Source organism: Dacryopinax primogenitus, assembly GCF_000292625.1.
Source record: "Dacryopinax primogenitus strain DJM-731 SS1 chromosome Unknown DACRYscaffold_3, whole genome shotgun sequence".
NCBI classification, from domain to species: domain Eukaryota; kingdom Fungi; phylum Basidiomycota; class Dacrymycetes; order Dacrymycetales; family Dacrymycetaceae; genus Dacryopinax; species Dacryopinax primogenitus.
The window spans coordinates 1,280,712-1,306,383 of record NW_024467200.1 but is presented as its reverse complement, the minus strand read 5'-3'; the positions used below and the strand labels follow the sequence as shown (position 1 = coordinate 1,306,383).

General features: G+C 53.6%; 9 protein-coding genes across 9 annotated transcripts; 5 read left to right on the top strand and 4 right to left on the bottom strand.

Annotated features, from left to right (window-relative positions):
• Nucleotides 1-67: 67 nt before the first annotated feature.
• On the top strand, nucleotides 68-1,711 carry DACRYDRAFT_20554 (P-loop containing nucleoside triphosphate hydrolase protein). The gene is made up of 11 exons (XM_040771983.1): nucleotides 68-123; nucleotides 172-237; nucleotides 290-400; nucleotides 453-547; nucleotides 594-691; nucleotides 741-922; nucleotides 975-1,111; nucleotides 1,166-1,337; nucleotides 1,388-1,462; nucleotides 1,516-1,593; nucleotides 1,642-1,711. Exons 1-11 carry the CDS (start codon nucleotides 103-105, stop codon nucleotides 1,684-1,686), a joined length of 1,080 nt encoding a protein of 359 aa, XP_040631882.1. The 5' UTR covers nucleotides 68-102; the 3' UTR covers nucleotides 1,687-1,711.
• Nucleotides 1,712-2,626: 915 nt separating this feature from the next.
• Nucleotides 2,627-4,385, top strand: DACRYDRAFT_114289 (ammonium transporter; the record flags this gene model as incomplete). Its single annotated transcript, XM_040769791.1, has 5 exons — nucleotides 2,627-2,758; nucleotides 2,817-2,836; nucleotides 2,898-2,926; nucleotides 2,982-4,215; nucleotides 4,268-4,385. 5 exons carry the CDS (start codon nucleotides 2,627-2,629, stop codon nucleotides 4,278-4,280), a joined length of 1,428 nt encoding a protein of 475 aa, XP_040631881.1. The 3' UTR covers nucleotides 4,281-4,385.
• A 1,713-nt stretch (nucleotides 4,386-6,098) lies between these two features.
• On the top strand, nucleotides 6,099-8,643 carry DACRYDRAFT_98725 (uncharacterized protein; the record flags this gene model as incomplete). Its single annotated transcript, XM_040777544.1, has 11 exons — nucleotides 6,099-6,154; nucleotides 6,251-6,362; nucleotides 6,479-6,857; nucleotides 6,907-7,238; nucleotides 7,290-7,360; nucleotides 7,410-7,554; nucleotides 7,602-7,794; nucleotides 7,842-7,937; nucleotides 7,988-8,423; nucleotides 8,473-8,529; nucleotides 8,583-8,643. 11 exons carry the CDS (start codon nucleotides 6,099-6,101, stop codon nucleotides 8,641-8,643), a joined length of 1,938 nt encoding a protein of 645 aa, XP_040631880.1.
• A 133-nt stretch (nucleotides 8,644-8,776) lies between these two features.
• Nucleotides 8,777-10,531, bottom strand: DACRYDRAFT_20553 (uncharacterized protein). The gene has a single exon (XM_040771982.1). It carries the CDS (start codon nucleotides 9,467-9,469, stop codon nucleotides 8,876-8,878), a length of 594 nt encoding a protein of 197 aa, XP_040631879.1. The 5' UTR covers nucleotides 9,470-10,531; the 3' UTR covers nucleotides 8,777-8,875.
• A 4,174-nt stretch (nucleotides 10,532-14,705) lies between these two features.
• DACRYDRAFT_47421 (alpha-trehalose-phosphate synthase t) lies at nucleotides 14,706-16,526 on the bottom strand (the record flags this gene model as incomplete). Its single annotated transcript, XM_040774755.1, has 5 exons — nucleotides 14,706-14,873; nucleotides 14,932-15,357; nucleotides 15,408-15,575; nucleotides 15,624-15,831; nucleotides 15,883-16,526. The coding sequence occupies 5 exons, from the start codon at nucleotides 16,524-16,526 to the stop codon at nucleotides 14,706-14,708; spliced, it is 1,614 nt and encodes a 537-aa protein (XP_040631878.1).
• A 742-nt stretch (nucleotides 16,527-17,268) lies between these two features.
• On the bottom strand, nucleotides 17,269-20,414 carry DACRYDRAFT_114286 (RNB-domain-containing protein; the record flags this gene model as incomplete). Its single annotated transcript, XM_040769790.1, has 2 exons — nucleotides 17,269-19,946; nucleotides 19,996-20,414. The coding sequence occupies 2 exons, from the start codon at nucleotides 20,412-20,414 to the stop codon at nucleotides 17,426-17,428; spliced, it is 2,940 nt and encodes a 979-aa protein (XP_040631877.1). The 3' UTR covers nucleotides 17,269-17,425.
• Nucleotides 20,415-20,595: 181 nt separating this feature from the next.
• Nucleotides 20,596-21,716, top strand: DACRYDRAFT_20551 (uncharacterized protein). The gene is made up of 3 exons (XM_040771981.1): nucleotides 20,596-20,865; nucleotides 20,917-21,074; nucleotides 21,124-21,716. Exons 1-3 carry the CDS (start codon nucleotides 20,622-20,624, stop codon nucleotides 21,613-21,615), a joined length of 894 nt encoding a protein of 297 aa, XP_040631876.1. The 5' UTR covers nucleotides 20,596-20,621; the 3' UTR covers nucleotides 21,616-21,716.
• Nucleotides 21,717-21,823: 107 nt separating this feature from the next.
• Nucleotides 21,824-23,342, bottom strand: DACRYDRAFT_47799 (Pkinase-domain-containing protein; the record flags this gene model as incomplete). Its single annotated transcript, XM_040774784.1, has 6 exons — nucleotides 21,824-21,868; nucleotides 21,917-22,328; nucleotides 22,377-22,882; nucleotides 22,929-22,953; nucleotides 23,006-23,117; nucleotides 23,165-23,342. Coding segments are annotated over 6 exons (1,278 nt in total), but the record flags the coding sequence as incomplete, so codon positions are not given.
• Nucleotides 23,343-23,625: 283 nt separating this feature from the next.
• On the top strand, nucleotides 23,626-25,330 carry DACRYDRAFT_114283 (uncharacterized protein; the record flags this gene model as incomplete). Its single annotated transcript, XM_040769789.1, has 3 exons — nucleotides 23,626-24,061; nucleotides 24,109-24,283; nucleotides 24,334-25,330. 3 exons carry the CDS (start codon nucleotides 23,626-23,628, stop codon nucleotides 25,250-25,252), a joined length of 1,530 nt encoding a protein of 509 aa, XP_040631874.1. The 3' UTR covers nucleotides 25,253-25,330.
• Between the last annotated feature and the right edge of the window lie 342 nt (nucleotides 25,331-25,672).

The window sequence follows — 25,672 nt, the reverse complement described above, 5'->3', positions numbered from 1 at the left end:
CAGATTGACGAAAAAGGCTACGGGACGACGCGCTCAACGTGTCCCTTACTGTAACGCGTCCTCCTACATTACCATCGCCTCCGTCACTTGACCATCCCCATCATGTCTCTCTGGGTCGATAAGGTGTGATACTATTTACATGCAGCAAATAATACTGAATGCGAGATGTAGTACCGTCCGCGAACACTAGATGATCTGGATTATCACTCTGAGCTATCAGAGCGCTTGCGTTCATTGGTGTGTCACACCTCCTCACCATGGACAGCCGATCTCACTCACATCTTCGCAGGCAAGTTCGGGAGATTTCCCTCATATGCTATTCTATGGGCCTTCTGGAGCTGGGAAGAAAACACGTGTAGCATGCGTGCTCAGAGAGCTGTTTGGAGCTGGAGCAGAGAAGGTGCCGAAATCCTCTGTCAGCTCTTGCGCCGGTATGCTGACCTTTCGTGCAGCTCAAGATCGAACAACGGGTTTTCTTGACACCATCAAAGAGAAAGCTAGATGTGAATGTGGTGATGAGCAATTATCATCTGGAGTTAACACCCAGGTGAGCATTCCACGGTGTTCGCCGAATTCGCCTCAACTCGTTACAGTGATGTCGGCATATACGATCGTCAAGTCATACAAGACATCCTCAAGGAAATCGCTCAGACACAACAGGTGGACTTGAGTGCAAAACAGAGATTTAAAGGTGTGTCATTTGCGGTCTATCTACGGGCATCTGCTAAAACAGACGGCAGTCGTGGTTATCAACGAGGCGGACCAATTATCACGTGATGCGCAAGCGGCATTGCGTCGAACTATGGAGAAGTATATGGCTAACCTACGAATCATTCTCGTCGCCAACAACACGAGCAAGCTGATTGCGCCTATCAAGAGCCGATGTTTGCTTGTGCGCGTGGCGGCTCCTACACTTGAAGAGGTTCGTCTCCCGTCAAAAGTAGACGAGACCAATTTCTAACTTCACCCCCCAGATGGAGACCGTGCTGGGGTATGTGGCGAAGAAGGAACGCGTCGACCTTCCACCCGAGGTTGCTTCAAAAATTGGTGCAGAAGCCGTCGGCAACCTGCGACGAGCGCTCCTTGTCCTTGAGGCCCTCAAAATGCAGCAGTACGTAATCATCACTTGGTAATCAGTGTTTTGCCAAGACTCAGTTCTTGGCAGTCCAGACCTCAATGCGGAGAAGCTGGAGATTGCCAAGCCAGACTGGGAAACCTACTGTGCGAAGGTGGCTGACCTCATTGTGGAACAACAGAGTGCACAACGCATTCTCGACGTGCGTAGCAAGCTTTATGAACTCATTTCGCACTGCATCCCGCCTTCTCTCATAATCAAGGTGTGTCACATGAAAGCTGAGTCTCGAATAGTATATTTATGTGAGATCAGACGTTGGCAGACAGGGTCATAGAGCGGGTGGACGAGGCACTCAAGGCGGATATCATGCATTGGGCGGCCTTCTATGTGCGTTCCCACAATGATCAGGCTGTATCTACCCCCGCTGATCCGAGGGCTAGGAACATCGAATGAGACAAGGTAGTAAAAAGATCTTCCATCTGGAGGCATGGGTGGTCAAAGTCATGAGTCTGTATAAGGTGAGTGGGCCCATGACGGCTGTCTACCCTTCTAAACCCTCTCGATAGCACTTCACCCATGATATCGACCTGACAGGGTTTGATGATTTTTGATTGTCGGCCCCGTCATTTCCGAGCGGATCCCCTTGGAGCAGCTGCCCTTGTAATTGTCTAATGAATTGGTCCTGCGATATCCAATCCCTGAGTGCTTCCTTCGATTGCGCCTGTCAGAGAACGTTTGAAAGCCGGCGGTGCATCGACGTCGGGCACAGAGTGATAGTATCTCGACATTATCAAGTTTGGAAGTAGACCCATCAAACCGTTTTCCGCGTGCGAGGGAGAACATTGCCTGGCTATCGGAAGGAAGAAGGTACATGGAATTCATCGGAGAGAACGAAAAGAGATTAATGCGCGCCAAGCCAAGCGCGGGGACAATCGTGATCTCGGTTGGTATGTCCATCTCTATTTTGGGCTCAGATGACCAGGCACCCCTCGCCGGTACGGAGCGGAAAAAGCCATTGAGAGTGGATTTGGAGGGCGGGGAGGAAAGATGTGGAAGGGTGAAACCGACCACAACCAAGGCAAGGTCTTATCGCGGCTTGTCATTGGCTGAGGACGGAGTCAGAGTCACGCGCGCCCTGGACCCGCTGGCTTCTATTTTGGGGCTTATCTCTGCTGGTCTGAGGGTCGCCGTGTGGTGTTGCTCTTTGCAGGAACATCATGGAGGCGGGAAAGCGTTCACAGATCAGATTCAGAATATGTTATATATTCCAACATGCTACCACGCGTTCGTCTTCCATGCCAAGTTCCCCGTCTTCCCGCTCAGGTACGTTGTCCCTATTTACCACGCCGCCAGCTTGCGTCTTACTTCTTATCTAACTTTGCCTTTTTTTTTTCCCATTCACCTTGACGGCCGACTACCAGGTTGCACCTCGTTTCAGCGCTCTCCAGCAATATTATCTGCTTATAGCGCAGAATCAGTTTCCAATCGTTGAGAAGTCGATTTTCCACAAGGCAACCAAGCTCCACCCACAGGGATCACGACTACCCCACCATGGCCGCCTACAACTATACCACACCAGACTGGCTCGACACAGGTGACAACGCTTGGCAGCTCACGGCCGCTACGCTCGTCGGCCTTCAGTCTATTCCTGGTCTTGTTGTCATGTATGCTGGTATCGTGAAGGTGCGCAAGCAGTCTCTGTGGAACGTGGACCCCGCTGACTCGTCGTTACCACCTACAGCGGAAATGGGCAGTGAACAGGTGGGCTTTTAACCTCGTCACGTATTTTAGAGGCTGATTCGATATTTTCTCCTTAATCTAGTGCTTTCATGGCCTTCTACGCATTTGCTTGTTCGTCATATCTTCCACCATTGAAAGAAGTAGCGCTAACAACATAGCGCTGCAGGCGTCCTCATTTGTTGGGTGCTTTGGGCATATAAGATGGGCTTTGGGGAGCAATGGGGAGCGGCACCTTTCGTGGGAATACCAGGACCGATCCAAACCATCGACAGCGAGCTCGTTCAGGCATATTTCCCAGCATCTGGTATTACAGCCAACTATCCCATGTCCACAATGGTTTACTTCCAATTTGTCTTCGCGGCCATCACACTCGTCATCTTGGCAGGCGCAGTCCTTGGACGCATGAACTTCAAGGCGTGGATGCTTTTCGTCCCTCTTTGGCTCACTTTCTCTTACGTCGTCGGGGCCTTCTCCCTTTGGGGAGGTGGGTTCCTCGCCTCTCGCGGTGTCATCGATTATTCCGGCGGTTACGTCATTCACGTTTCATCTGGCACCGCTGGTTTTGTCGCAGCATTCTGGGTTGGCCCTCGCTTGCCCCAGGATCGCGAGGATTTCCGCCCCAACAATGTACTTCTCGCACTTGTCGGCGCCGGCATTCTCTGGACGGGCTGGAACGGATTCAACGGTGGTGACCCGTATGCGGCCAGTGCTGATGCTGGTGCGGCGGTGCTCAACACGAACATTGCCACAGCCATGAGTCTGCTCGTCTGGACCATCCTCGACCTGATCTTCTTCAAGAAGCCCGCTGTGATCGGTGCTGTTCAGGGGATGATCACCGGTCTCGTCGCTATCACGCCCGCTGCCGGCGTCGTTGCTGGTTGGGGTGCCATCGTCATTGGCGCGCTCTCTGGCTCGATCCCCTGGTTCTCGATGAATTACCTCGGCAAGAAGTTTGCACCCTGGACCTACGTCGACGACACTCTCGGCGTGTACCACACTCACTTAGCAGCGGGTGTCGTCGGTGGCATGGCGACTGGTCTCTTCGCTACAGCAGAGGGCTGCGCTGCATTCGCACTCACAAATCCGGGCGGTGCCATCGAGGGGAACTGGAAGCAAGTCTGGCTGCAACTCGTTGGCGCCCTTTTTATCATCGGCCTCAACCTCGTCATGACTTCGATCATCTGCTGCTTCATCAAGTACGTCTGCAGGATTCCTCTGCGCATGTCCGACGCAGAACTCTTGATCGGTGACGATGCGGCTCACGGTGAGGATGCCTACGCGTTCGGCGATGCTGTCCAGCCCAGCCTTCGAATGAGCCCGAGGCGCGAGATGATGCCACTCCACGAGCTCGAGGAGGGCAATGGGAAGAATCACGCATCTACCACTGCCCGAACTGAGGAGTGAGTAGTTTCAGCCGTGGTACATCCCATGATTGCTGACGATTTCCCCCAGAGTCGGGTATTAGATGTGCCTCTTGTTAGCCCGCGTGATCAGTATTTCACGCGCTTCGCGTTACGCGTGTTCTCCCAAGCTCAACTTCATGAATGTCTTTTATTACCACGGTTTTCACAGGTGTGTTCTTTCAATGGTCTTGATAATGTTATTACGGTAATCTACTGCCGGTAATAGTATTGGTTCGGTTGTAGAGAGCATATGCCAATCCTGTTTGTGTGATACATCGTGGTCGCGCAGTTGCAACGTTGCTGGATCTACCGGACTACTGGGTGGCGAATTTTGTCATCCACCTCCTTCGGGAATGTCACCGAGCAGGAAATATCACCTCGCGTGACAATAACATACATAAATGAACGAACGCCGAGCTCTACTACATCCAGAACCGACTAGCGGAATATGGCCTCCAAATGAGAATGCAAGTCGGATAAAGTCTTTTGTGTGTTTAACGCGCCGAAAAGGAATGACGGTATCTTCGCTGATAGTGAGGGTCTCATTGTCGACAGATGAGAGACCTGGCTGATTCCACTGGTCCAATACCATCTGCGCTATTGGTTTGACAAAAGGAGATCGCATCTAACAATTCGCTTGTAATTAGCACCTTCTTACAGCGGGATGGTCCAGCAATGAAGTCATGGTGCTCAATTGTGGATTTCCTTTTTGGAAGACCTTCATATTCTGCCTGGATACTGCCGCGAATAATTGGTTGTGACTTGATGGAGTCGAGCAGCTATTTCGTGTTCCAATAAAGATCCCAACATTCATACTCAGGAGTACCTGGGGGGAAGTTGGATCCTGACATAGTACTGTTGCGAGTAAGGGCATCCTGCCAGGTGAAGTTGAAAGCTAAAGCAACATTAAATAAAGAGCACAGGGCGCTCACGCAATGAGTCTGGTTGCTAATGATCTCATGGGAGGTAAATCTAACAAATGCTTCCGGCTACCAGGGAGAGTAAAACGTCGGTTGTACTTCCGCGTGGCTGTGTAGCGTGTGTACAAATTTGCCTCCGTCATAACATTTTCGAGTGAACACTTTGTTACAAACGCTAGTGCCTAGCGTTTGCTTCCGCTCTTGGAGGCAAAAGGAGGCAAAAGGAGGCATTTCTAGCGTATGAGTCCGTCTAATAAGCTATTAATTGCAACCCTTAAGACGGATTGGGATCAGTTTAACCTTCTCTTAAGTGACTTATTTCTGAGTGGCTGCCCATTTAAGCTCTACATTTGTTTTTTCGTGTTAGACACTCTGCTCAATGGGTGTAAGCAAAATATTTTGCCTTGTCTCTTATCTGTTCTTACCATTATGCACTCATGATAACCATTCCCAACACGTCTAGAGGGTGGCTGTGCATGAGGCTCTGCGGGTCATGCACAGCCACCTCCCAGACGCGTCAGGGTAGCAGACAGCCACATTCCCATAGGTGAAGGTAGGGGACAGCCACATCTGAGCGGCAGTGTAGTTCTGATTTTAAAGAAAGTAACAAGAACAACAACATAACAAGCTCTTGACTATTCAGGTAAATGAAATAATATAATTACAATATTTATGTAAGTACTCAGACATTTTTTGGGAGTTCCACTGCCTTTGTAGTGTGGCAAGCTACTTTTCACGGTAGACGGAAGCAAATTTTGGCCTTGCACGCTACTCAGCCACTGACATTACCTCATTCTGTCATAACAAACAGGAGGACAAGGGTGGTAATCATACACAAGACAGATGGTAATAGGCTTTGTCTAAATAAATAAATTATTGTTGTTAATAGTGTGAAACACTTATTTGGGTGTGTAGCGTGTGCACGCTAGCATATGCTTCCGTTTGCCTCCATTCTTTGTTATGGAGGCAAAACGGAGGTATACGCTACATTTACCTCCGTGCTACACGCTAAATTGGTGTGTCCCCGACTACCATAAGATACTTCCGACAACAATAGTACTGACCCTACACTAGAGCTAGTACTAGTGATCGTCGCTTGGAACATCTCGAAGGTTGATTATGGAAGCACTTGTCAAACAATTTGACGACCTGATAGAAAAGCATCTATTTGAGGATGCTCTGACGTTGCTGAATGATGCGTCTTCTGACAAACTCCTTGAGACGGTAACCCAAACTCCGGAAGATATCAATCAGCGCTCACTTCCGTTCAGGAGCATATGCGAAGGCTTGCACGAACATTGCGTGCTGTACAACTCTTTCATGAGACCAAGTTCAATCAGGCGCTTGACACTTTCCTGGAGCTGGAGACAACCCCGGGTCTTGTGTTATCTTTGTATCCTGAAGAGGTGTCTGGACGTTTGGCAACCCCCCGGAAGGATTGGCTGAGACTATTTGGTGGAAAGGGATCTCTTGTTCCTGAGGAAGATCATCCAGAGCACAAGGCAGAGAAGGAGTCCGATGCAGCCTCAGTCTCTAGTGCTACAACGACCAAGACTGAAGCAAAGGTCTCGATGGCAGGCAGGTGGATGCGAGGCTGGGAATTCACGGGAACACGTGCGCAACCAGAGGCTTCAACAAGCAAAGGAACAGCACATAAACCCACATCCGATATACCGTCTCCTCGCAAAGGGAAAGACGAGCCTCTGCGCAAGGGCCCAGGTGAGACTTTCAGGCTTCAAAAAGTGGACTGTGACCAACGTTCTGGCAGATGACCACCAAAGATCTCTGGAAATATTGCTCCGTTATCTCCCCGATCGTCGGCAGAAAGTAATCGGAGCATTTGCTGCACATGCCGATACGATGGCAAACCTTCCATGGACGTCTTTGTACAGCCAGCCAGTTCCTGAACTGCAGTCACTGCCATCCATTCCAATCCCACAGCTGAATCCCCATCAACTCCTTCGCGTTGCACAGATAGTTGATACGGCCCTCTTTAAGGCCTATCTTGTTATTCGACCTGGCCTGGTTGGGTCCCTGTGCCGATTGGATCCAAATTGGTGTGAAGTTGCGGAAGTCGAAACAGAGCTGAAGACGAGAAAGGCGAGTTTTCGACTGTTCAGATACTGGTGCACTGTATTGATGTGAGAACAGAAATATTCAGATCTTATCGACTTGTACCGAGCGAAGAAGATGCATGAAAGTGCGCTCAATCTGCTGCATGAGTTTGTTTTTTTCTCTGAATAGCCCATCATGAAGCTAATGCCATGAAAGACTCGCTGATGAAGACGGCGATGACGAAGACGAGAAATACGGTCAAACAATTCGCTACCTACAACGGCTGGGTGTACAGTATATGGATATCATATTCCGATTTGCAGAATGGGTGTTTAAGGCATCTCCCACAGTTGCACTTCAGGTAGGAAGAGTCGAGCAGGTTCTGGACAATGACTAAGTCTGATACAGATCTTTACGGCTGACATGAGTGAGGTTGATAGTCTGCCCCGTGATGAAATAGCACGATATCTCCAAAGGATCGATCCTACACACGTCGTCTGCATACGTTATCTCGAACATCTGATGGCGCTGGGGGAACACAGTTCGAACCTACACGAATTGCTTGGGGATCTGTACCTTGAACAGTCGCAGGGTGATGCTGGTAAGTTGAATCAACTCCGGCTCTGATCCATGTTTACATGGACTTAGATGGGACCGAAGAAGAATATCCAAAACTTCTCAAATTTATCGCTTCTGATGAAAAGTACCGACCAGACAGATTACTGGCAAGGCTTCCCCTTGACGGTATGCAATACGTCTCGTCGTTTGTAAAGTGTCTCAACTGGCTTCTGCAGGTCTGTATGAGGCTCGGGCACTACTGCTCGGAAGACTCGGAAGGCATGAGGGTGCATTGCAGATATACTTAAACCGACTTCAAGACTACCACAAGGCCGAGCAGTACTGCAAGCACATGCAAGCGACCCATCCAGAACTATTCCTTGTACTTCTAAAGTTATATCTCGCCCCCGAACCGGGCACCAAGCCCCTTCTAGCTCCAGCACTAGCCCTCATTGCACATCACTCGATACAGCTGGAACCCCTATCCGTCCTGGAACTCCTACCGCCACTCGTTTCGGTCCAGGATGTCAGTCGATTCCTAAGTCGCGCCCTGAGAGATGAGCGAAAATGGGCACGTCTAGAGCGAGAAGTACGAAAGGCTCGAGGAGACGCCGTTGCCTTCGACCTGGTGCAACTTCAAGAGCGGAAAGTGGTGGTGAACGACACGCGAATGTACTGTATATCCTCCTTGATGCAGCTCATCAAGCTCACCATATTCTAGATGTCCGCAGTGTAAGAAGCGACTTGGCAGTAGTGTCATTGCAGTTCATGCGCCGAGGTGAGCAAGGGCCGCGACATTTTTTAAAATGAGCTCTGACGTGCATGCCGCAGAGGAGAGGTTACGCATTACCAGTGTCGGGAAGCCTTCTCTCGTCAGATCATGGCACAATGAGGGGAACTTTTCGGAACTTTTCAGTAGGATTTGGATTATACATGATACCAGCAGACTAGATGTGATACCCATCAAGTAGTACGTCTATGATCCGAGGCAAAACATCAAGTTACGGAGAGAGATGAGTATGGGAGAGTTGTGCACGCTGTTAAGACATGCGCATGACTTTTTACCCGTAAACTAGTATCGCGTTGAGAGAAACATTACAAAGGTACACTACAAGGAGAACGAATTACCGTCCCGAAGAGTCCGGGTATTGCGCATATCCGTGGTAATACGACGAATACCTCGGCAAAATATCTGCATCGGATGAATTCTGTGATATCGATGAGGGAACGGAAGGGTATTGGTATGCATACTGCTGCTGAGGCTGCTGCTGCTGTGCCTGTGCCTGCTGAGGCTGCTGCGTCTGCGTATGCTGTGATTGCGTATGCTGCTGCGTCTGCGTGTGCTGCGGCTGCTGGGCGGTGTGCGCCTGTGTATGCGCATGGCGCTGGGTTTGTTGACGCTGAGAGAGGCGATGAGCGGCAGCTTGCTGTGGCTGCGGCTGGTGCACCTGATGATGCACAACAGGCTGCGACCCCTGCACCGGCGTGTGACCTTGGCTATGGGACTGCTGTGTCGAGGTAGGCGTGGGGAGCTGGGTAATGTCCCTGGAAAAATCACGGATGTCCCTCAAGTGGGGTAGATCCGTACGCGCCTGACCATTCGTAAGCTGCTGCTGCTGGAGGCCCGGGAGCCTCTGGGTGGGCACAGTCTGCGGCTGCGTCGCGTGTGCCAATAGAGGTGAGGCATGCAAGCTACCAGACAAGGGACTATTAAGCATCCCCTGCGTCGGCGTGTGCGCCTGTACTTGAGCCTGGGCATGGGAATACGCATACTCCGAAGTCGGCTGCGTCGCGGGCCGGTAGTCCGAATGGTGGCTCGTGCTGCGCGTCGTGGTAGTATGGGACGTTGACCTGTACTCCTGTCCTGAGCCGGGTCGATATTCTTGCGCCTGTGCCTGTGATTGGGCTTGGGCTTGGGCCTGGGCCTGGGCCTGTTGCTGTTGCTGCTGCCTGTAGTCCTGCCCAGAATTGGGACGATAATCTGCGTAAGCGACCGCATACTGGCCCTGAACCTGTTGTTGAGCCTGCGTCTGCTGCTGTTGCGGCTGACGTTGCTGGGTCTGCTGCACTTGCTGGACCTGTTGGACTTGTGTCTGCACTACTAGCTGACGAGATTGGTGCGCATGAACCTGGGCTTGGACATGCTGTAACACCTCCTGATGCTGCGTTACGTGCCTGGGGATAGGCGCCTGCACCGGCACCTCTGGCTCATCATCATCATGATCGTCCAAGATGAAATCCAAATCCGTCGCCGACCCTCCAGTCTGGTTCGCGCTAGCTGTTTCCGCAGCGACTGCAGCTGCAGCAGCAGCAACGGCATCAGCAGCGGCCTGGGCTTCAGCCGCTTGGGCTTCGGCGGCCTGGGCTTCCTTCTCCGCTCTCACGCGCGCCCGCTCGGCCTTCCTCCTCTCCGCCCTCCGCTCGGCTTTCCTCGACGCAGCCGTCGAAACTCCCGGAGCAGTAGCAGTAGGCGCCGCACTACCAGCAGCAGGGCGGGGTATGTTCCCGCTCCGCAAACCCATGTTCTTCGCTTTGTTAAGCACTTGGTGTCTGCTCCTGCTCGGGCCCCACTGGGCGACGACCCAGTCCCAGCCTCTGTCGCTCATCTCTGGCTGGGCCTCTGCAGGCGCGCTCCCATCTTCGGGAATATCGTTGGGACCTGCAGTGGGAGCGGAACCGGAACCGAGCGTAGTTGGGGGTAAGAGGAACTGCGCCTGCTCAACCAGAGCTCGGAGCTTGGAAACTTCCTCCACACTCCAAGGACCGGAGGTATGTTTCGGGCTTTCCGCCACAGGAGCTGAGCTCACAGCCGTAGCGGAGGTGCCAACCGAACTAGCAGAGGCGAGGGTAGGGGTTTGACCCATGGCTTGCGCTTGGGCATGCGCTTGCGTAGGGGAAACCCCAGCGCTTCCTGACGGCGGGACGGTGGCGGGGGCGAGTGGGGCGCTGGAGGGCTCGGCTTCACTCGTAGGCAAGCGCCCGGCTTCAGCCTGCGCCGTTGCCCAGGACTTGTATTCTGTTCTAGGGCGGGAACGGGTTATACTCGGTACAGGCACTTGCGTGCCCCCTACGGGAGGTGGGAGGATCGCCGCTGGGACGGTGGGTGGGACAGCCGTAGCGGCTGAAACGGTGGGGAAGGTGGGGGCGGGCTGTGTAGCCGGAGGGACTGTGCCCGAGGAGAGGGAAAGAAATTGATCGCAGACTTGGCGCATGTCGTTTAGTACTTGGAGGGCCGTTGGGCCCGATGGGGGAAAGGCGTGCAGCAATACATGAGGCGCTGTGTGTGCCTGTTATTATCAGATGTTGTTAGAGATCCAGCTCGGATGGAAGAGGAGAAACGCACGATCAAATCATTAGCAATATCGTAGAACCCCGTGCAAGCCTTGATCGCTTTCTTCCTAAAGTCTTCGACGGCTTTGGGCACATCTTTGCCCCCAGTGATAGCAGGGCCTGCCGCTGCGGCCGGGTGAGGTGCCGGATGCTGCCCAGGGGGGAGTGGAGGGCCGGGGAGCGGTGCAGCGGGTGGAGGTGGGGGCGGTGCATAAGCGGCAGGCGGATAGGCAGTAGGGGGGTAAGCGGTAGCATGTGAGTAAGCGGTAGCGGGTGAGTAGGCAGCGGGAGGGTAGGCAGTAGCAGCTGGATCATAATACCATTGCCCGTACGCATATGGACCCGCAGGGTACCCAGGGTATGCAGGGGGGACAGCAGACATGCTCTGCATGTTCTGCCCCGACGCGGCAGGGATAGAGAGAGGAGCAGTGAGGGAGGAAGTGGGAGCGTCGAGCTTGCGTTTCTTGTGCGAGTTGGAGCCAGACTTGGTGCGTACAGGTGCGGGTGCGGGTGCGGGTACGGACTTGCGTTTCTTACTTGTGGGGGAGGTCGGGTCGCCATCTCCATCTCCATCTCCTGCTGCCGATGCAGCTATGACTGGCACCTGTGCAGATTGTACGATAGGAGTAGATGTTTGGACGGCTGATGACGGCGGATTCGCGCTCTGAGGAGGTACGACGGCGGCGATCGGCGGCGAAATGACTGCCGCTGGTTGAGTAGGTGTGCTAGTCGGAATCGGAACGCTCGTCGTCGCCGCACCCGTGTTATCCACGGGTCTGTTGACTTCCTGAGGTCCTGTCTCTGCAGTCTGCGCTTCTGACTGATGAGAACCAACGATATTCTCCTGCACCTCTCTCTCTTCCCTAACCTCAGCCTCTCTCTCTCGTCTCTCCGGCTCCTCCCTTTCCCTCTCTTTCTCCTCCTCTTGCTGCTGCTGCTGCTGCTGCTGGTGTGCATAGATCGCTTGCGCAGCCTGCATCTGCACCATCTGCTGCTGCGGGTGCGCGCGATGCTGGGGATGGACAACAGTGTGGAAGGCGTTCGCGGATTGGGATAGGAGAGGGTAGGAGGAGAGGTACCCGTGTGGAACACCCGGTGCCGTTGGAGGGTAAGCCATTGAGATCGGATGATCAGTGTGGATAAGAGGATATTCGAGCCGCCCGCGTTTAGTTACTCGTTCGTCAATGTTGTCGGTGATGAGGATAGTCGCGCTGCCAATACGCTCGTCGTCGTCGTCGTCGTCGTCGTCGTCACTGCCGTCGCTGTCAACCAAATCGGTGCACCCGCCCTAAGAGGAATAACCAAGTCCAAAGTCGCACTCTGAGTAGAAACGGTGTAAACGGGCGCTTGACCCTAACAGTCCAAAGGATCCTCCCGTGCAAGGTACGTTCTGTCCGCAGTTTGAGAGCCACAGCATTATTTTTGACTCCGCTACACAGCCTCTTTCTTTCATAACCACGTGCGCTCACTGCGTTCTTGTGCGGAAGTTTGAGCGGAGTTTATTTCGCTCCCCTTGCTTCTCTTGAGTTGGTTATTACACTCATCGCCCTAAAGTCCGGATCCCTAAGGTACAATTCAAACAATATAATAAACATTCATCATCCCAGCGCCCTCCTCGCCTACAGAAATATTAGCATCAAATTTCTCACAATCTACCCCACTCACCAACCGCACCTCCTCCTCCCCCACCTCAACCCCCATCTCCAGCCCTCCAGCTCTCACCTCCCATTCCTCAGGAGCGTCTGTCATCCCCGGACACAGGTTAAGGGGTATCCATTCCCCCGCAGTAGCAAGGAACTCTGCTCTTGCGTCCGTTTCCTCTGTTCCTTGTCAGCATGTTTGTAATAGACAAGCAGAAAAAAGTACCTGAGCGCCAACGTTCTAATTGCCCCTCGAGCTCTCGGATCATCCGTTCCGCTCTTGACTTCGCCCCCGCCCGCCTGTCTAATTCAAGCACCAAAGCATAATATGCCTTCTCGACCTGCTCGAACCCGCTCTGCAGCGAGCTGACAGCCGCGAGGTGTGCGTTCAGCCCGGGGAGAGTAGCGGCGACCGTCTCCTCCAACACGAGTACATGGAGCGCAAAGCTCGTCAAGCCGGTAGTGAGCGCTTCCAGGGCTTGCCAAGCGCTTTCCACTTCCTTTTCCTTTTCCCTCTCCTGCCCTGCTTCCCTAAGCTGCTCTTCGAGCTGCTCGACACTCGCGCGCGCCTGTTCCAGTTCTTCCAATATAGGCCCCACCTCCTGCGTATCTCTCACAAGCAGCTCTACGTCCTCTCTCTCCAGTACCACCCCCTCGCGTACATCGGTCAAAGCGTGCGTCATCTGCTCGTAATGTGTTGTCAGGGACTCGAGGGCGATTGACATTGTCGAGGTATGCTCTTCTTGCTGAGCCAGGAGGGCGTGGATGTGTTGTCTCAGAGGAGGGGAGGGGGGAGGGAGGGAGTTGCGGAGATGTGCGAGGGCAGAGCTGAGCGCGTGAGGGGAGGGGACATCCGGACTCCGGAGGGCGTCCTACGAACGTATGAGCACAATCATGAGAGCATAGGAGTAACACACATCAAGCACAGTCCGATCCTTTTCGATACGGTCCATAAGCTCCTCCACCCCGCTCTCATCTACAAAATCCCTCAACCTCTTCCTCCCCCGTGCCTCCCTGTCCCCTCTCTCCCTCAACCCATTCACACCCATCCCCACCCTCTGTCTTCCCTCTCTCCCCCTCTGTCCAACCCGAGCTCTCTCACCCTCACAGTCACCTTGCTCATCCTCGTCAGCCCCACCTCTTCCACCTTCTTCCACTTCGTTACCTCCCTCTTCATCAAGAACAAACGGGTCCACCCCTCCCTCCCCCGGTGCCCAAACCCTCCTCCCCATCAGCACCCTCTCCATCCTCCCCAACTGCCCCTCCAACCCCCTCGCAGCCTCATCCCTCACCGAGTCCCACCTCTTCCCTCCGGCAAAAGTGTCAGCCCTCATCTAGCCCCAGCAAGTGGCAACAGAACGCACCTTGAGATCCGAGACCACTTTTTTCCTCCTCCCTACTAGGCCTGATAAGACAGCAGCAGCACCCTCCACCCCTCCTCTAACCGCCCTCTCACCCCACCCCGACCCCCTCGCCAGCGCCAACACCGCCAGCTGAGATGAAAGGATCACGCTGTTGTTCGCTTGTGTGCAGAGGGCTTGACCGCGTTCTAGTGCGGAGTGGGAGGTGAGGTGTAGGGAGGGGATTAGTGTGGGTGGGGAAGGGGAAGGAAGGGCCATCGTCAGCGTTGGAGGGGTTGGAGAACAGGAGAGAAGAAAGGTATTACTAGCATGATAGACCCTAGTGACGCGTACCTGCATGTGATTGTATCAAATTCCATACCAAAATACACCGAGCAAATTTTCTATAATCGAGAAGTAAAGTATGAATACAGGCATTTTCCGCTTTCCTCTTCTCCCCTGAGACTTTTTCACAACGTTTTCTCCCCTCTCTTCCCACAAGTCCACGGGTACATAAAACATTTGACGCGAAACGAATTGAAACGAAACGAGGCTCAGGTGAAAGAGCCGATTACACAGGCATGTTGCGATCGGCACCACCAAGCTCTGGGCTACACCTCGGCTTTTCCACAGCAGCATGAGTGCTATGCGTCAGCACCGTGTTCCAGCTTGGTGCCTTCCCTCTCCCTCGTCGCTTCTCCACTGGGCATGCCCATATCCATCAACCGCGTCATCCCATCGTCTTGTTTTATCCTGTTCAGCTCCGTGACGAACGACGTGCCCCAATATGCCGCTGAGTACTTGGAGACGTACTGCATCGTGCGTCACGTGTCAGCATAGGTGCTTGCCAGGAGGAACGGCAAAGCGCACCTTGAACAGCTTCTTATGGTTCTCCGCACGCGTTTCCGGCAACATCGTTACGGCATCATAGATCGCATCTGCGACCTGCCTCGGGTCCCAGGGATTGACAACCAAACTCCCGTTCAAGCTCTGCGCCGCCCCCGCAAACTCGGAGATGATCAACACGCCCTGGCGTTTCTGCTGGCACGCAATGTACTCGTATGAGACGAGGTTCATACCGTCCCGGGTAGAGGAGACGAGGCAGACGTTGGAGAGAGCGTAGAGCGCACAGAGTTCGTCGAACTGGAGAGACTTGTGCATAAAGTGGATAGGCATGAACTCGACTGTGCCGAATCGGCCGTTGATGCGCCCCACGAGCTCATTCACTGTCGAACGCAAATTTTGGTACTCCTCCACGTCTTGACGCGAAGGGACGGCGAGCTGAACGAGTACAACCTGACACAATGTCAGCAGCAACTCCGTTTATTGTCATGACAATTGCGCACCTTGCCAATCCATTCTGGGTGATCCGCGAGAAACATCTCGAGCGCATGCAGCTTCTGTGGCATACCCTTGATATAGTCCAACCTGTCCACACCAACAATGACTTTGACTCCTTTGAACCGCTGCTCCAGTTCAGATATCCTCGCCCGCACAGCGGGTTTCTCTAAGTTCTATAGTCCAGTCAGCGTCTGTCCAACCCCGACGCAAACCGGACTGACGTCAATGAACTGGTCTGGATCAATACCAATGGGGAAAGTGCCGACGTGCGCGTAACGGCCCTCGAACTCGACACCGTTGGGCATAGTCGCCAATCCCAGGATGCGAGTACAGGAAGAGAGGAAGTGACGTGCGTAGTCGTACGTGTGGAAACCGATGAGGTCGCAATGCAGAACACCGAGAAGGATCTCCCTTCGGACGGGGAGAATTCTGCATAATACGCGTCAGGACGCGTCGAGCATGTAAAATAAGCAGGCGCACCTGTAAATTTCGCTGCTTGGGAAGGGCGTATGCAGGAAGAAGCCGATTTTGATGTTCTTGAGCTCGTGCCCGTTTGCCTGCTTCGGTGCCTGGTGCACACCTTCCATGATACGTGGCATCTCCTCATTCGTGAGTCCACCGGCCTTGCCCCCTTGAAGCATATTCCGCAGCATCATCGGCATGAGCATAAGGTGGTAATCCTGCACCCAGACCATATCCCCCGGACGGACCTGATCGCGCACGACTTCGGCGAACTGCATGTTGGCCTGACGGTATGCGAGCCAATTTGCTTCGTCGAAGTTCATTTCGCCAGGATGGTAGTGGAGGAGGGGCCAAAGGATAGAATTGGCAAAACCGTTGTAGTGCCGGTCTGCGACGTCGTCATCGAGGTAGACAGCCTGGCAAGAGTATTCCTCCTCGAGACGTTTGTCGACAAGCGGGCGGTCCTTTGGAGGGATAAAGAAACCAGGCCAACCGATCCAGGTGAAGCTCATGCTCTTCTTGCACCCTGAGAGGGCGGATACGAGGCCTCCCGAGGACATCTTGAAATGGTACTCGCCCTTTGCATCCTTTGAGATTGTGATCGGGAGACGGTTGGAAACGACGAGGAGCCGTTGTCCCTCCTCGACGTTGAGTACAGGCATGGATGGGTCGTGCGGGTGTGGGAGTTGTGTTGTCATCGCAGCGTGTGGGTGGCTATTTATTGAGGGCGAACGGTGCGGGGAAATAGACGCGGGGGATGCCGGGACAGGGACGGTGCGTTGTATGGTCAGTGTATGCCGTGAGTTTGCCGATGTATGCAGGTGGAGAGATGGAAGGCGGATGGTGGGGGAAGCACAAGATGTGCAAGAAGAGCCGACAACGGTCAAACCTTTTGAGTGAATTGAGCAAGATGTATGCGCATACACCTGATCTGCGTTCCCCACGTGCGAGACAACCCATTCGTTCATTCCCTCACCCTGTGATGTCATGCTCATTACAATATTCTAGACCCAGACACGGCCCACTGAGACATCCGACTGGAGTGGCCTTATCATAACACAATCATTAACAATCTCCGGGCATATCCGACATTAACCCTTGTTCAACTCATCTCTATCTCCCTTTCTTCTCTCTCTTCTGCTCTCTCCGACACACCTATCAACAACACACTTGCAACGCTGTACAAACGTGCGCCGTCCGGCCCGCTCACTTCACCCGCCAGCCGGAAACGACCGACGCACCGGGTCAACCGGATCCTGTCCTTTTGCCTACACCCATCAACCGACATCACTTCACCTTCTCGTCCCTTCTTTCCTTTTTAGGTCACCTTGCTCTCATTTCTCTCCTCACCCGATCGGTCATTCACCGCTGACTTAGCACGCATATGGGGAAATCCAACACTGTACAGAAATCTGCTCTTCAGCTACATTAGGTTCGGTCTAAGTGGGGATGGATTCTCAAATGCAGAAATGTAGAATATACCATACTTATGCATCCATATCACCGCATCGCTCATCGGGTCATCGATGCTCCCTCCAATATCTACTTCGATATCCGGCTACTAGCCCACAAACTCACATCCCATGAAAGGGGTACCCGAAAGCCTCACTTCGGTGATCCTGAATTGCCTTTCAGCTCCAGGCCACACGTCCTTCAGTTCGTCCTGCGATAGCGACTGCATCGACCCTCTGAGCCCCAGATCGGGCAAGTACACTTCCATTGACTGGACCAAATGCCGGCCATCGGATACCACCATATTCGAAACGATCCCGCGCACACTCCCTTGCAGCATCTCCTTTGCAACCGGGTTTTCGTCTGTCACCAGCGCCTGGTTCAGCGCCCGCATGGTCCAGAGCAGCTGGTTCGCCACCTCCTGCTTGTGTAGCATCCTCGAGCGGTAATTCATCTCCTGCGCGATCACCGTCACCGTCTCCCTGTCAAAGGGCAGACTGGTCAGGTTCGGCACGCGCAGTGCACTCTTGAGCATCCAGTGGTTCACCAGATCCGAGTACCGCCTCAAGGGGGACGTCACGCGCGCGTACCCACCCTCAAGGTGGGAAATGCCGAGGGGAAAGTGCCTCCCTGGCTCGGACGCGTTTCGCGCTCCGACATTGGAGATTCCAAGCCTGGTGAGCTCGGTAGAGGCCACAATATTGTGTGCATCTCTCAGGTCCAGCGCCTCCGCAACCGCTTCTGCAGTGGGAGCGATGGGGGACTGTGCAGTGCGGTAGATGAGGGGGATCCCGCGCTCATATGCCCACCGACCCGCAATCCGCCCCGCCGCGATCATGGACTCCTGGACCAGGGACTGACCGGGGCCCATACTGCTTAGTGCTTCTAAGTTGAGATCAAACTTGGGAAATCCGTGCCATAGGTGTGGCTGATCAGGTACGCGTACGTTCGTAGGAAGCGTGGATGGGTAAACAGTTGCGGTGAGTGTGGCGTCCCCGCGCGCAAAGAAATCTCGATTTAGTCGCCGGCGTTTCACTTTCTCTGTTGTGGCGTAAAGTAGCTTGATAATATCGACTGATACATCGGCGGGTGGGGCATCAGGTGTGGCAGAGACAGGCGCGGTAGACAGCGCTTTCAGGATCTCGCTCTTCGGTTTCGGGGTATAACCCAGTAGCGCGTCCACCTGGTTGTACGTAATGCGCACCACGTTGCGGATGACACCAGCCTGCACTCGCAGATCGGTCATATCGCCATCCTCTGACACCCGCGCGCTGAATGTCAACGTGCACAGCGGATTCCCAGGTTCAAGCGTCATGCCTGCCATAGCGAGCGACCGTGGCAGCATCGGGATCGTCTGCTCCACCAGGTAGATCGTCTCTGCTCGGTTTCGTGCCTCACGGGAGAAGACGTTGTCTGGATGGAGCAGGCGTGTTGGGTCAGCCACGTGTACGTGCAGCCACACATCAGTGCTCCCCGGTATCACTTCCACCGACAGACCGTCGTCTAGCTCTTGCGCGTCCACTTGATCGATAACAAACACGGGGAGCTGGCCAAAGTCGTGCCGGATGTGCGCACAGTCATCATCAGGACAAAAGTCAGTTGTAGTGAGCACTTCGGATAGACGCTTCTCGTCCTTGGAACCGGTTTCTCGTTTCTTCAACTCGGTGTCGTGCAATTCGAGCATCCTTTTCCCATCGGCTTCAAAGGCATCCTGCTGCTGCTGAGTCCGTCGCGGAACAAGGATACGGTTCTCCGTCAGATCCTTCCAGGGGGTGATGACCCCCAGCTCTTGGAGGAAAGTGGAAACGATATCCCGAGCATCAGTTGACAGTTTGCCATACAGTCCAATTTGGCCAATAATAACTTGTGCCAGAACGTCGACCGGATCCTGTTGCAGATAACGCGTGCGCTCAGCATAGACCTGCAACGCGCGGATAATTTTCTGGTCGTCCTCGTTGAGCTTTGGTAGGTCTGGTGTTGAAATTGGTTCAATCGGTCCAAATACCCTTCGTAGGGCTCGAGACGCGTTTATTATCGTGTGAGCCTTGTCAATGAAGCGTGGTATGTGTTCCGTGTTACTCAAGGCCCAGTTTTTCACATCTCTCACTGCGTTGACGTCGTTCAGTGGACGAACGCTATACGTCTGGCTGACTCGATGTCGTAAGGGATCCACCTGGAATTGTAACTCATTGGAAAACATGTACTTATGTGTCGCAAATATCGTCCTCGTTGACGGGATACGGTCTGGATTGGTGCCGTCGATGAACCTGGCCGCGTCCACCACGGATAGCGCAGACCAACCGTCTGGATCCTTGGAACGGAACAGCTCATGCAGTCGATTGGCACGGCTCCTGATTTGGTTGCTTTGACGTTCCACATCTTTGGTGAGCTCTAGCAGGCGACGTATAATTGCGAGCCGAGAGTTTTCTTGCACCCGAGTTTTCGGCGAGTCGTCCGCTCCACATCCGAGCACGAGTTGCTTCGGGAAGTATTCTGGTACAGTGAAGAATACGTCGTGTAGATTGTGCGACAGCAGAAATCCAGCTGGGGTGATTGTACGCATTACGGGTCTGCCTGTCATTGGAACAACGGCGCGACCTAGGAGACACCCGTGATACGAGCAACCGCCTCTGCGAACTACTTTAACACAAATATACGAAAGAAATCCCATAGACACACCTTCGCAGCTCTAAAATTGATCCCAATGGAATCGCGTCCAACGAGTCGTCGTCCAACGAACCATCGCCGTTTACCTCTAGCCCTGACGGGACAGCCTCTTCGAATTCGAGCTGTTCTGGGTGCGGTCGTGACTGTCCCTGTCGTGCGAGTTCTTCCAGCGTCATTTGCTGTTGCATCCCTCTATCATATGCCGGTCTGTATCCCCATGTACCAGATCTGCCATGAGTTGCAGCGGCGAGGATTCTGCGAGCGGTGCTGTTGGAGTCATGGGCGTCGGGATGGTCTGCTGGGAGAAAGGCGGCGTATTTGCCAGGGTTGGGTTTTGGAGCAGTTTGTGTCGCTGCCGATGAGGTGTAGTGTCGAAGAGCACTCGACTGCCTACGGGCAACAGCCCTTGATGGACCAGCGACACAGTTCATGGCGAATGGTAGGAGACGTGCTCAACAGGACGCTCAGGTGCACAATGGGGTCGAGGAGCAGATCTGGCTAGGAACAGACTAACATAAATCTTTCTCACGTGCTTTTTCAGGGCTCTTCTGCAACTTTTTTCGCCACTCACTTCTAAGCGTAAGGTTGAGGGCCATATCGAACATATCTCTTGTTAGTTATTGGACAAGGTTCCAAAGATGTATAAAAGAGTCGCTAAGCGGATCGAGCGACATGAAAGGGAAGAGAAGTTGGGGATCACAGAGGAGGAGAAAGAGATCCTTGGACTCCAGGATACGGACACAGACGAGTCGGAGTCGTCCGACTCTGACGAAGGCTCTGACAAGGAGGATGCTGAGGGTTTCGAGGTCGGGAGTGAGCTGGATGAAATGGATGAAAGACCTCAAGAAAATGGCGACGACGAAACTGATAGTGATGATGATGGTTCGTATTCATTCATCCTGCTTTGTTTAGAAATTAATAAAATGCTTGTAGAGAGCTTAAGCGACATTGTCCCCGCCGTCACAGTCGAACAAGCACTCAAATCACCACTCTATACATTCCTCGGTGACACCAAAACAGAAGGTTGCTTCGTATGCCCAGGAAAGTTCCTCGCATCACGCAACGCCTCGGAGCTGCATGTGAAGTCTTCGGTACGCCGTGCTTTATTTTAGTGAGACGCCCACTGACCAGGTCGCGAAGAGCCATAAACGACGTTTCAGACGCTTTCAGGCGTATGTCGATGACGCCCAGAAAAAGGGTGATGCGCTCGCTGGAGCCGAGGCCAGTGAGATCGTACAGAAGATGGATGCGGACCGCCCGCCACCTCCGGAGCGGATCACAGGAGCGGTCCAACCGAAAGGCCCAAAGCCGCCCAACAGAAAAATGCGCCGAGAGGCGTTGAGGAAGGCGAAGGAGGTTGAAGTGGAGGAGACAAAGGCAAAGAATGGAGACAAGGTCGCCGAGGACAGAGAGGCGACGACAAAAGCTGTGAATGAGGGAGGTGTGAAAGCAGCTGTCGATATCCCAGCGACGAAGAAAGAGAAGAAAACGGCGAAGGAAGCACTGGCGAAACCTAACGCCTTCCCTGCTGCTGCTGCTGCTGCTCCGCATAAGCGCAAGAGAGCAAAAGACACCGATGTCCCCATCTCCACCAAACCCAAGAAGCAAAAGACCAAACCTGTGGCCGCCTAACCTCCCTTCTATCAGGAGGCGATACCCGTCAAGCACGTATACCCATCCATAGCACACTCCGCATGGCGTACAATAAAGATGCCATAATATGTAACATTAGCCTAGCACAGAGCCGAGCAGAACGAGGCAGGAAATGTCCGTTCCTTTGTCTCTTAGCCCGACGAACGGCGAACTGCTAGCCCGATCTACGCAACAGTCCAATCCACACTCACGCAGACAGCGTGGAGATCACTTTGTCTGTCATCTCAATCACCTGCGAACCGTAAGCCAGGCGAGGAACAGTAAAGAGTAGTTAACATACCTGGTTTATATCCGGTCTCTCCTCCGGGCTGACCTTGAGCATAGCATCGATCAAGTTCCTAAATCCCTGGCTGTATTGGTACCCTGGCGGGTGCTTGTAAACACCACCCATGACAGCCATAGCCATACTGCCTCCCTGTTCCATCGTCGCGTTCGTCTCGAACGGGCTGTGGTTGTATGCCAGTGCGAAGAGCGTGCATCCTAGCGACCAGATGTCGACTGCTTCGGTCAACGTCGTGTTCGTCTTGACATCGAACAGCTCGGGTGCGCGGTACGGCATCGTTGATTGTTCTGCAGCGAGGTCTTGTTGCACAAGCGCTTGCTGCCGAGTCTTGATTGGTATCCGAGCGCGTATGGCAGATCCAAAGTCCATTAGTATTGGTGTCGTGCCATCATCGGCGACCATGATGTTCCTGGGAACAATCAGTCTATCTCCTTTCAAACTCGGCCGCGTATCATACCCAGGCTTGATATCCCTATGCGCGTAGGGCACGACCGCGCCCTGCTCAACAGGTTCACCATTCTCCGGTGCCCCATTCGTCGCTTCATTTCTCAGCTCCTGGTCCCCATCGAACACAACATCCCCCTCATCATCCACAGTCCGCCGAATCATGAGCGGAACGCTGTCCCTTGTGTCGTACGCGAACCCTTGACCTTCGTGCTCGTCCCCTTCATCAGCATCGTGCTCGTGGTGCCCGTTCTCCGCTGGATGAGGAATGACCTGCGTGCTCGGTCCGGGTGGTGCTCCCGCAGGGGGGAGTGTTTCCTTCGTTGGATGATAGTCGTGCATTGCCCGCACACCGAGGCACGCTCCCCTAAAGAGCCTGCACATCTCCAGTTCTGAAAATCGGGTGCCATTGATGGTGTTACTGTTAATCTGGTCTTGTAGGTTTCCTCGCTTATAATAGGGAAGGAAGAGGTAGACGATTTGCCCATCACCGTCGCGGTCTTGGACTACTGCAGAATCCTGAACCACGTCAGTCAACGCTCAGCTGCATCCTGGGAGCACTCACAAGAATACGAATAATGTTCGGATGTCTAGATACATTATGTCAGCAATAGTAAGGACCGCAGAACACCGAAACCCGACCTGAAGCGCCGGTATGCCTCAACTTCTCTCATAGCTTCCCGCACTCCCTCAGCGCCTGTGGGGCACCTAATCTTCTTCAACGCAAACATCCGTCCGCTCGTTTCATCTTGTGCTACGCAACCTTCAACCTTCACCTTATGCTTCAAAATGGGTACGTACCAAGGTAGACAAATGAGAAGCCCCCCTCACCAAGCACTTTGAGCAGCTTGAACGTCCGCCCGTTGATCTTCAGTGTTGCCTGTTCTCGGCATATGCATGACGAGAGTGCATAGATAGCGTCTTTTGCTTTTTCCTGAAGTGATTGAAGTGTCCACATTAATGAGCTCATCGTAGCTAATCCAAGCAGCAGGAGAGGGTAATGTTGAGCACGACACCAGCTTGTACCAGTGTCGGTGTCAATGAAACGACTGTGCACTGCTATTCTCGGCGGGAGAACCGCAGCACAGCCATCAAAGGTGGACCCTGACAGGCTTCAGATCGGGGTGTTTTAGCACGTTCCTCCAGTTGAGCGCTTTATTGCTTCTCCTGATTCTCCTGTCTCCGGGTGATCCCATGCTGCCTTAACACCCATCTCCCAGTTCGCTGTCCCTTCCTTCTATCTTCTCTCACTCTAAGAGACGATGACAACCCCCACCACGCCTCTCCTGCCATCTGCGAACCAGTCGGCATCGTATAACACCATCCCCGTGGTGTCAAGCACGAATGGCGCGCTCGCCGGCCATATTCCTGAGCGCTCTCTTGATATCCCCAACCCGGAAAGCGCGACCCTCTCCAGTCTGTGTGAACATTTTGCCATCTCTCCGCACCGCAGCGCGAGCGAGACGGCTCTCATACTGGTAGCTCTCTTAAGGACGCTCAAGCGTTCTCGCGAGCTGGAAGAAGGCGTGAAAGGGAAGAGCACGCGGAATACGTGGGAGGCGAAGGAGCGCGTAAGAGGGATATCTGCCCGCCTTGAAGGACTGGTGGAGGAAGTCTGGGAAATGTGGCTCAAAGAAGGAGATGGGGAGGCTGAGCGAGTGCTTTGGGACAGCGTGGCGCCAGGACGATATGGTCGAGGTGAGAATGTCCGCATATAGCTAGCATTTTGTTGACCTTTCTCTCAGTCGTCGATTTCCTCCCTCTTTTGTCCGTTCCGGCGTCGTTTGGAAGTCATGAACTCATCCAACTCTCATTTCACACCACCTGGGGAACCGGTCTACACCCGTTCTTTCTAATAGCAGAATCTCTGTCCTCTGTCTCTCGTCTTCTGGCATGGATGGACTCGTTTTCCACTCCCCGGTATGCTGCTCATCCCCATATACCTGGCTATTCTGAACCAGCTGAACTAGACTACTCCACCTGCATGCCCTCGTCCTACGAATCGGTCACCTCTTGCTGGCCATTTGGTTGGCATTATACCCCTCTCTGATGCCCCAATGGGGCATCCCGGAGATCCTCTGGACAGTATTCACCATCTGTACCTCCCTCGAGCTGCCTTTCCATCCCTCACTCTTTCGGCTCCTCTCCCTCCTCTCACTACTCACCGGCCTTCCCTACCCCCCACGACCATCCACGCTCTCCTTCCTCCTTCTGCTTTCATCCATCGCAGTCTCTCTCATCGCCTTCCACCTACCGCTCCATCCCTCTCCAATCCATCTCTTCGTCAACAAGACCGTCATCGCCACCTCAACGCGATTCGAGTACCTACTCTCGCGCGCACTCATCCCCAGCGTACTTTATTTCCTCCCAATCGTTCTCACGAGTATCGTTGGTCTCGCCCTGGCACTTAACGGCGACCCCTGGCACCCATACCTCCTCCTGCGCGACGCGTTCACTTCACCTGTTTCACCCTACGAGACACGCATCGCCTGCCTCGTAGCTGTCATCCTCGCCATCGCAGGTTACATATGGCTCATCGAGTTCGCTACCGTTGAGCTCGCAGCTCGTGGCGAGCAGAGGGAGAACGAGGAAGCTCAGAGAGGGTTCGTAACTGCTATGATCGACTACACTTACCTCCCGGGGAGGAAGAGGCGGACAGGATATCGGATGCCAGCGCCGCTGAACGTTTTAGAACTGCTAGCAGCAGATATCCCCTTTTGGGCGTTATTTGCGTTTCCGCATAGGAGGGAACAAGCACAGGAGTGGAGGATTACGGCCAAAGCTGTCGTTTGGCGTATATGTGTGGGGCCGGTGGTGGCAGCGTTGTCGCTGTTGTACGCCTGGGAGTGGGTGTTGCCTAGGATCTGGAGGAGGAGCAGGGCGATTTAGGTGGGTCGGAAGGAGGATAGGGTTGATAGTGTATATCGAGAATAATTTCGTATGCGAAGCTGAACACCTCTGATTGGTTGCATGCCCCAACACTTGGCATTTGAATCTCGACCGAATTTGTCAATGGATTTGAAGAAAGGTTATTACGAGGCAAAATAAATCGCTCATCAATATTGTGGTCTACTCAGCCTGCAATAGCCAATCTTTGATAATAGGTTGCCGTACATAGGGCGAGAAATCTTCACTAAGGGATCGGTCATCTCTCTTACGATGCGCTCCCCGCTTACCAGACCGGCCACCGGCGAGGACCCCGATCACCCCATGCTTCTTTGAACCCTGACCCCCAACGGACAAACTACTTTGCGGAACGTCTTCTTTTCCTGGTCCGCATATATTGCAACGCGTCCCCTGCTCCTCGAC

Bases quoted from the DNA above. Each gene is read 5' to 3' on its own strand.
- DACRYDRAFT_20551 (XM_040771981.1), top strand. From the start codon at position 20,622: ATGTATAAAAGAGTCGCTAAGCGGATCGAGCGACATGAAAGGGAAGAG. The intron at 20,866-20,916 runs GTTCGTATTCAT...AAATGCTTGTAG, and splicing joins AACTGATAGTGATGATGATG to AGAGCTTAAGCGACATTGTC. The intron at 21,075-21,123 runs GTACGCCGTGCT...CAGGTCGCGAAG, and splicing joins AGCTGCATGTGAAGTCTTCG to AGCCATAAACGACGTTTCAG.
- DACRYDRAFT_20553 (XM_040771982.1), bottom strand. From the start codon at position 9,469: ATGCTTAATAGTCCCTTGTCTGGTAGCTTGCATGCCTCACCTCTATTG.
- DACRYDRAFT_20554 (XM_040771983.1), top strand. From the start codon at position 103: ATGTCTCTCTGGGTCGATAAG. The intron at 1,112-1,165 runs GTACGTAATCAT...AGTTCTTGGCAG, and splicing joins GAGGCCCTCAAAATGCAGCA to TCCAGACCTCAATGCGGAGA. The intron at 1,463-1,515 runs GTGCGTTCCCAC...TCCGAGGGCTAG, and splicing joins TGCATTGGGCGGCCTTCTAT to GAACATCGAATGAGACAAGG.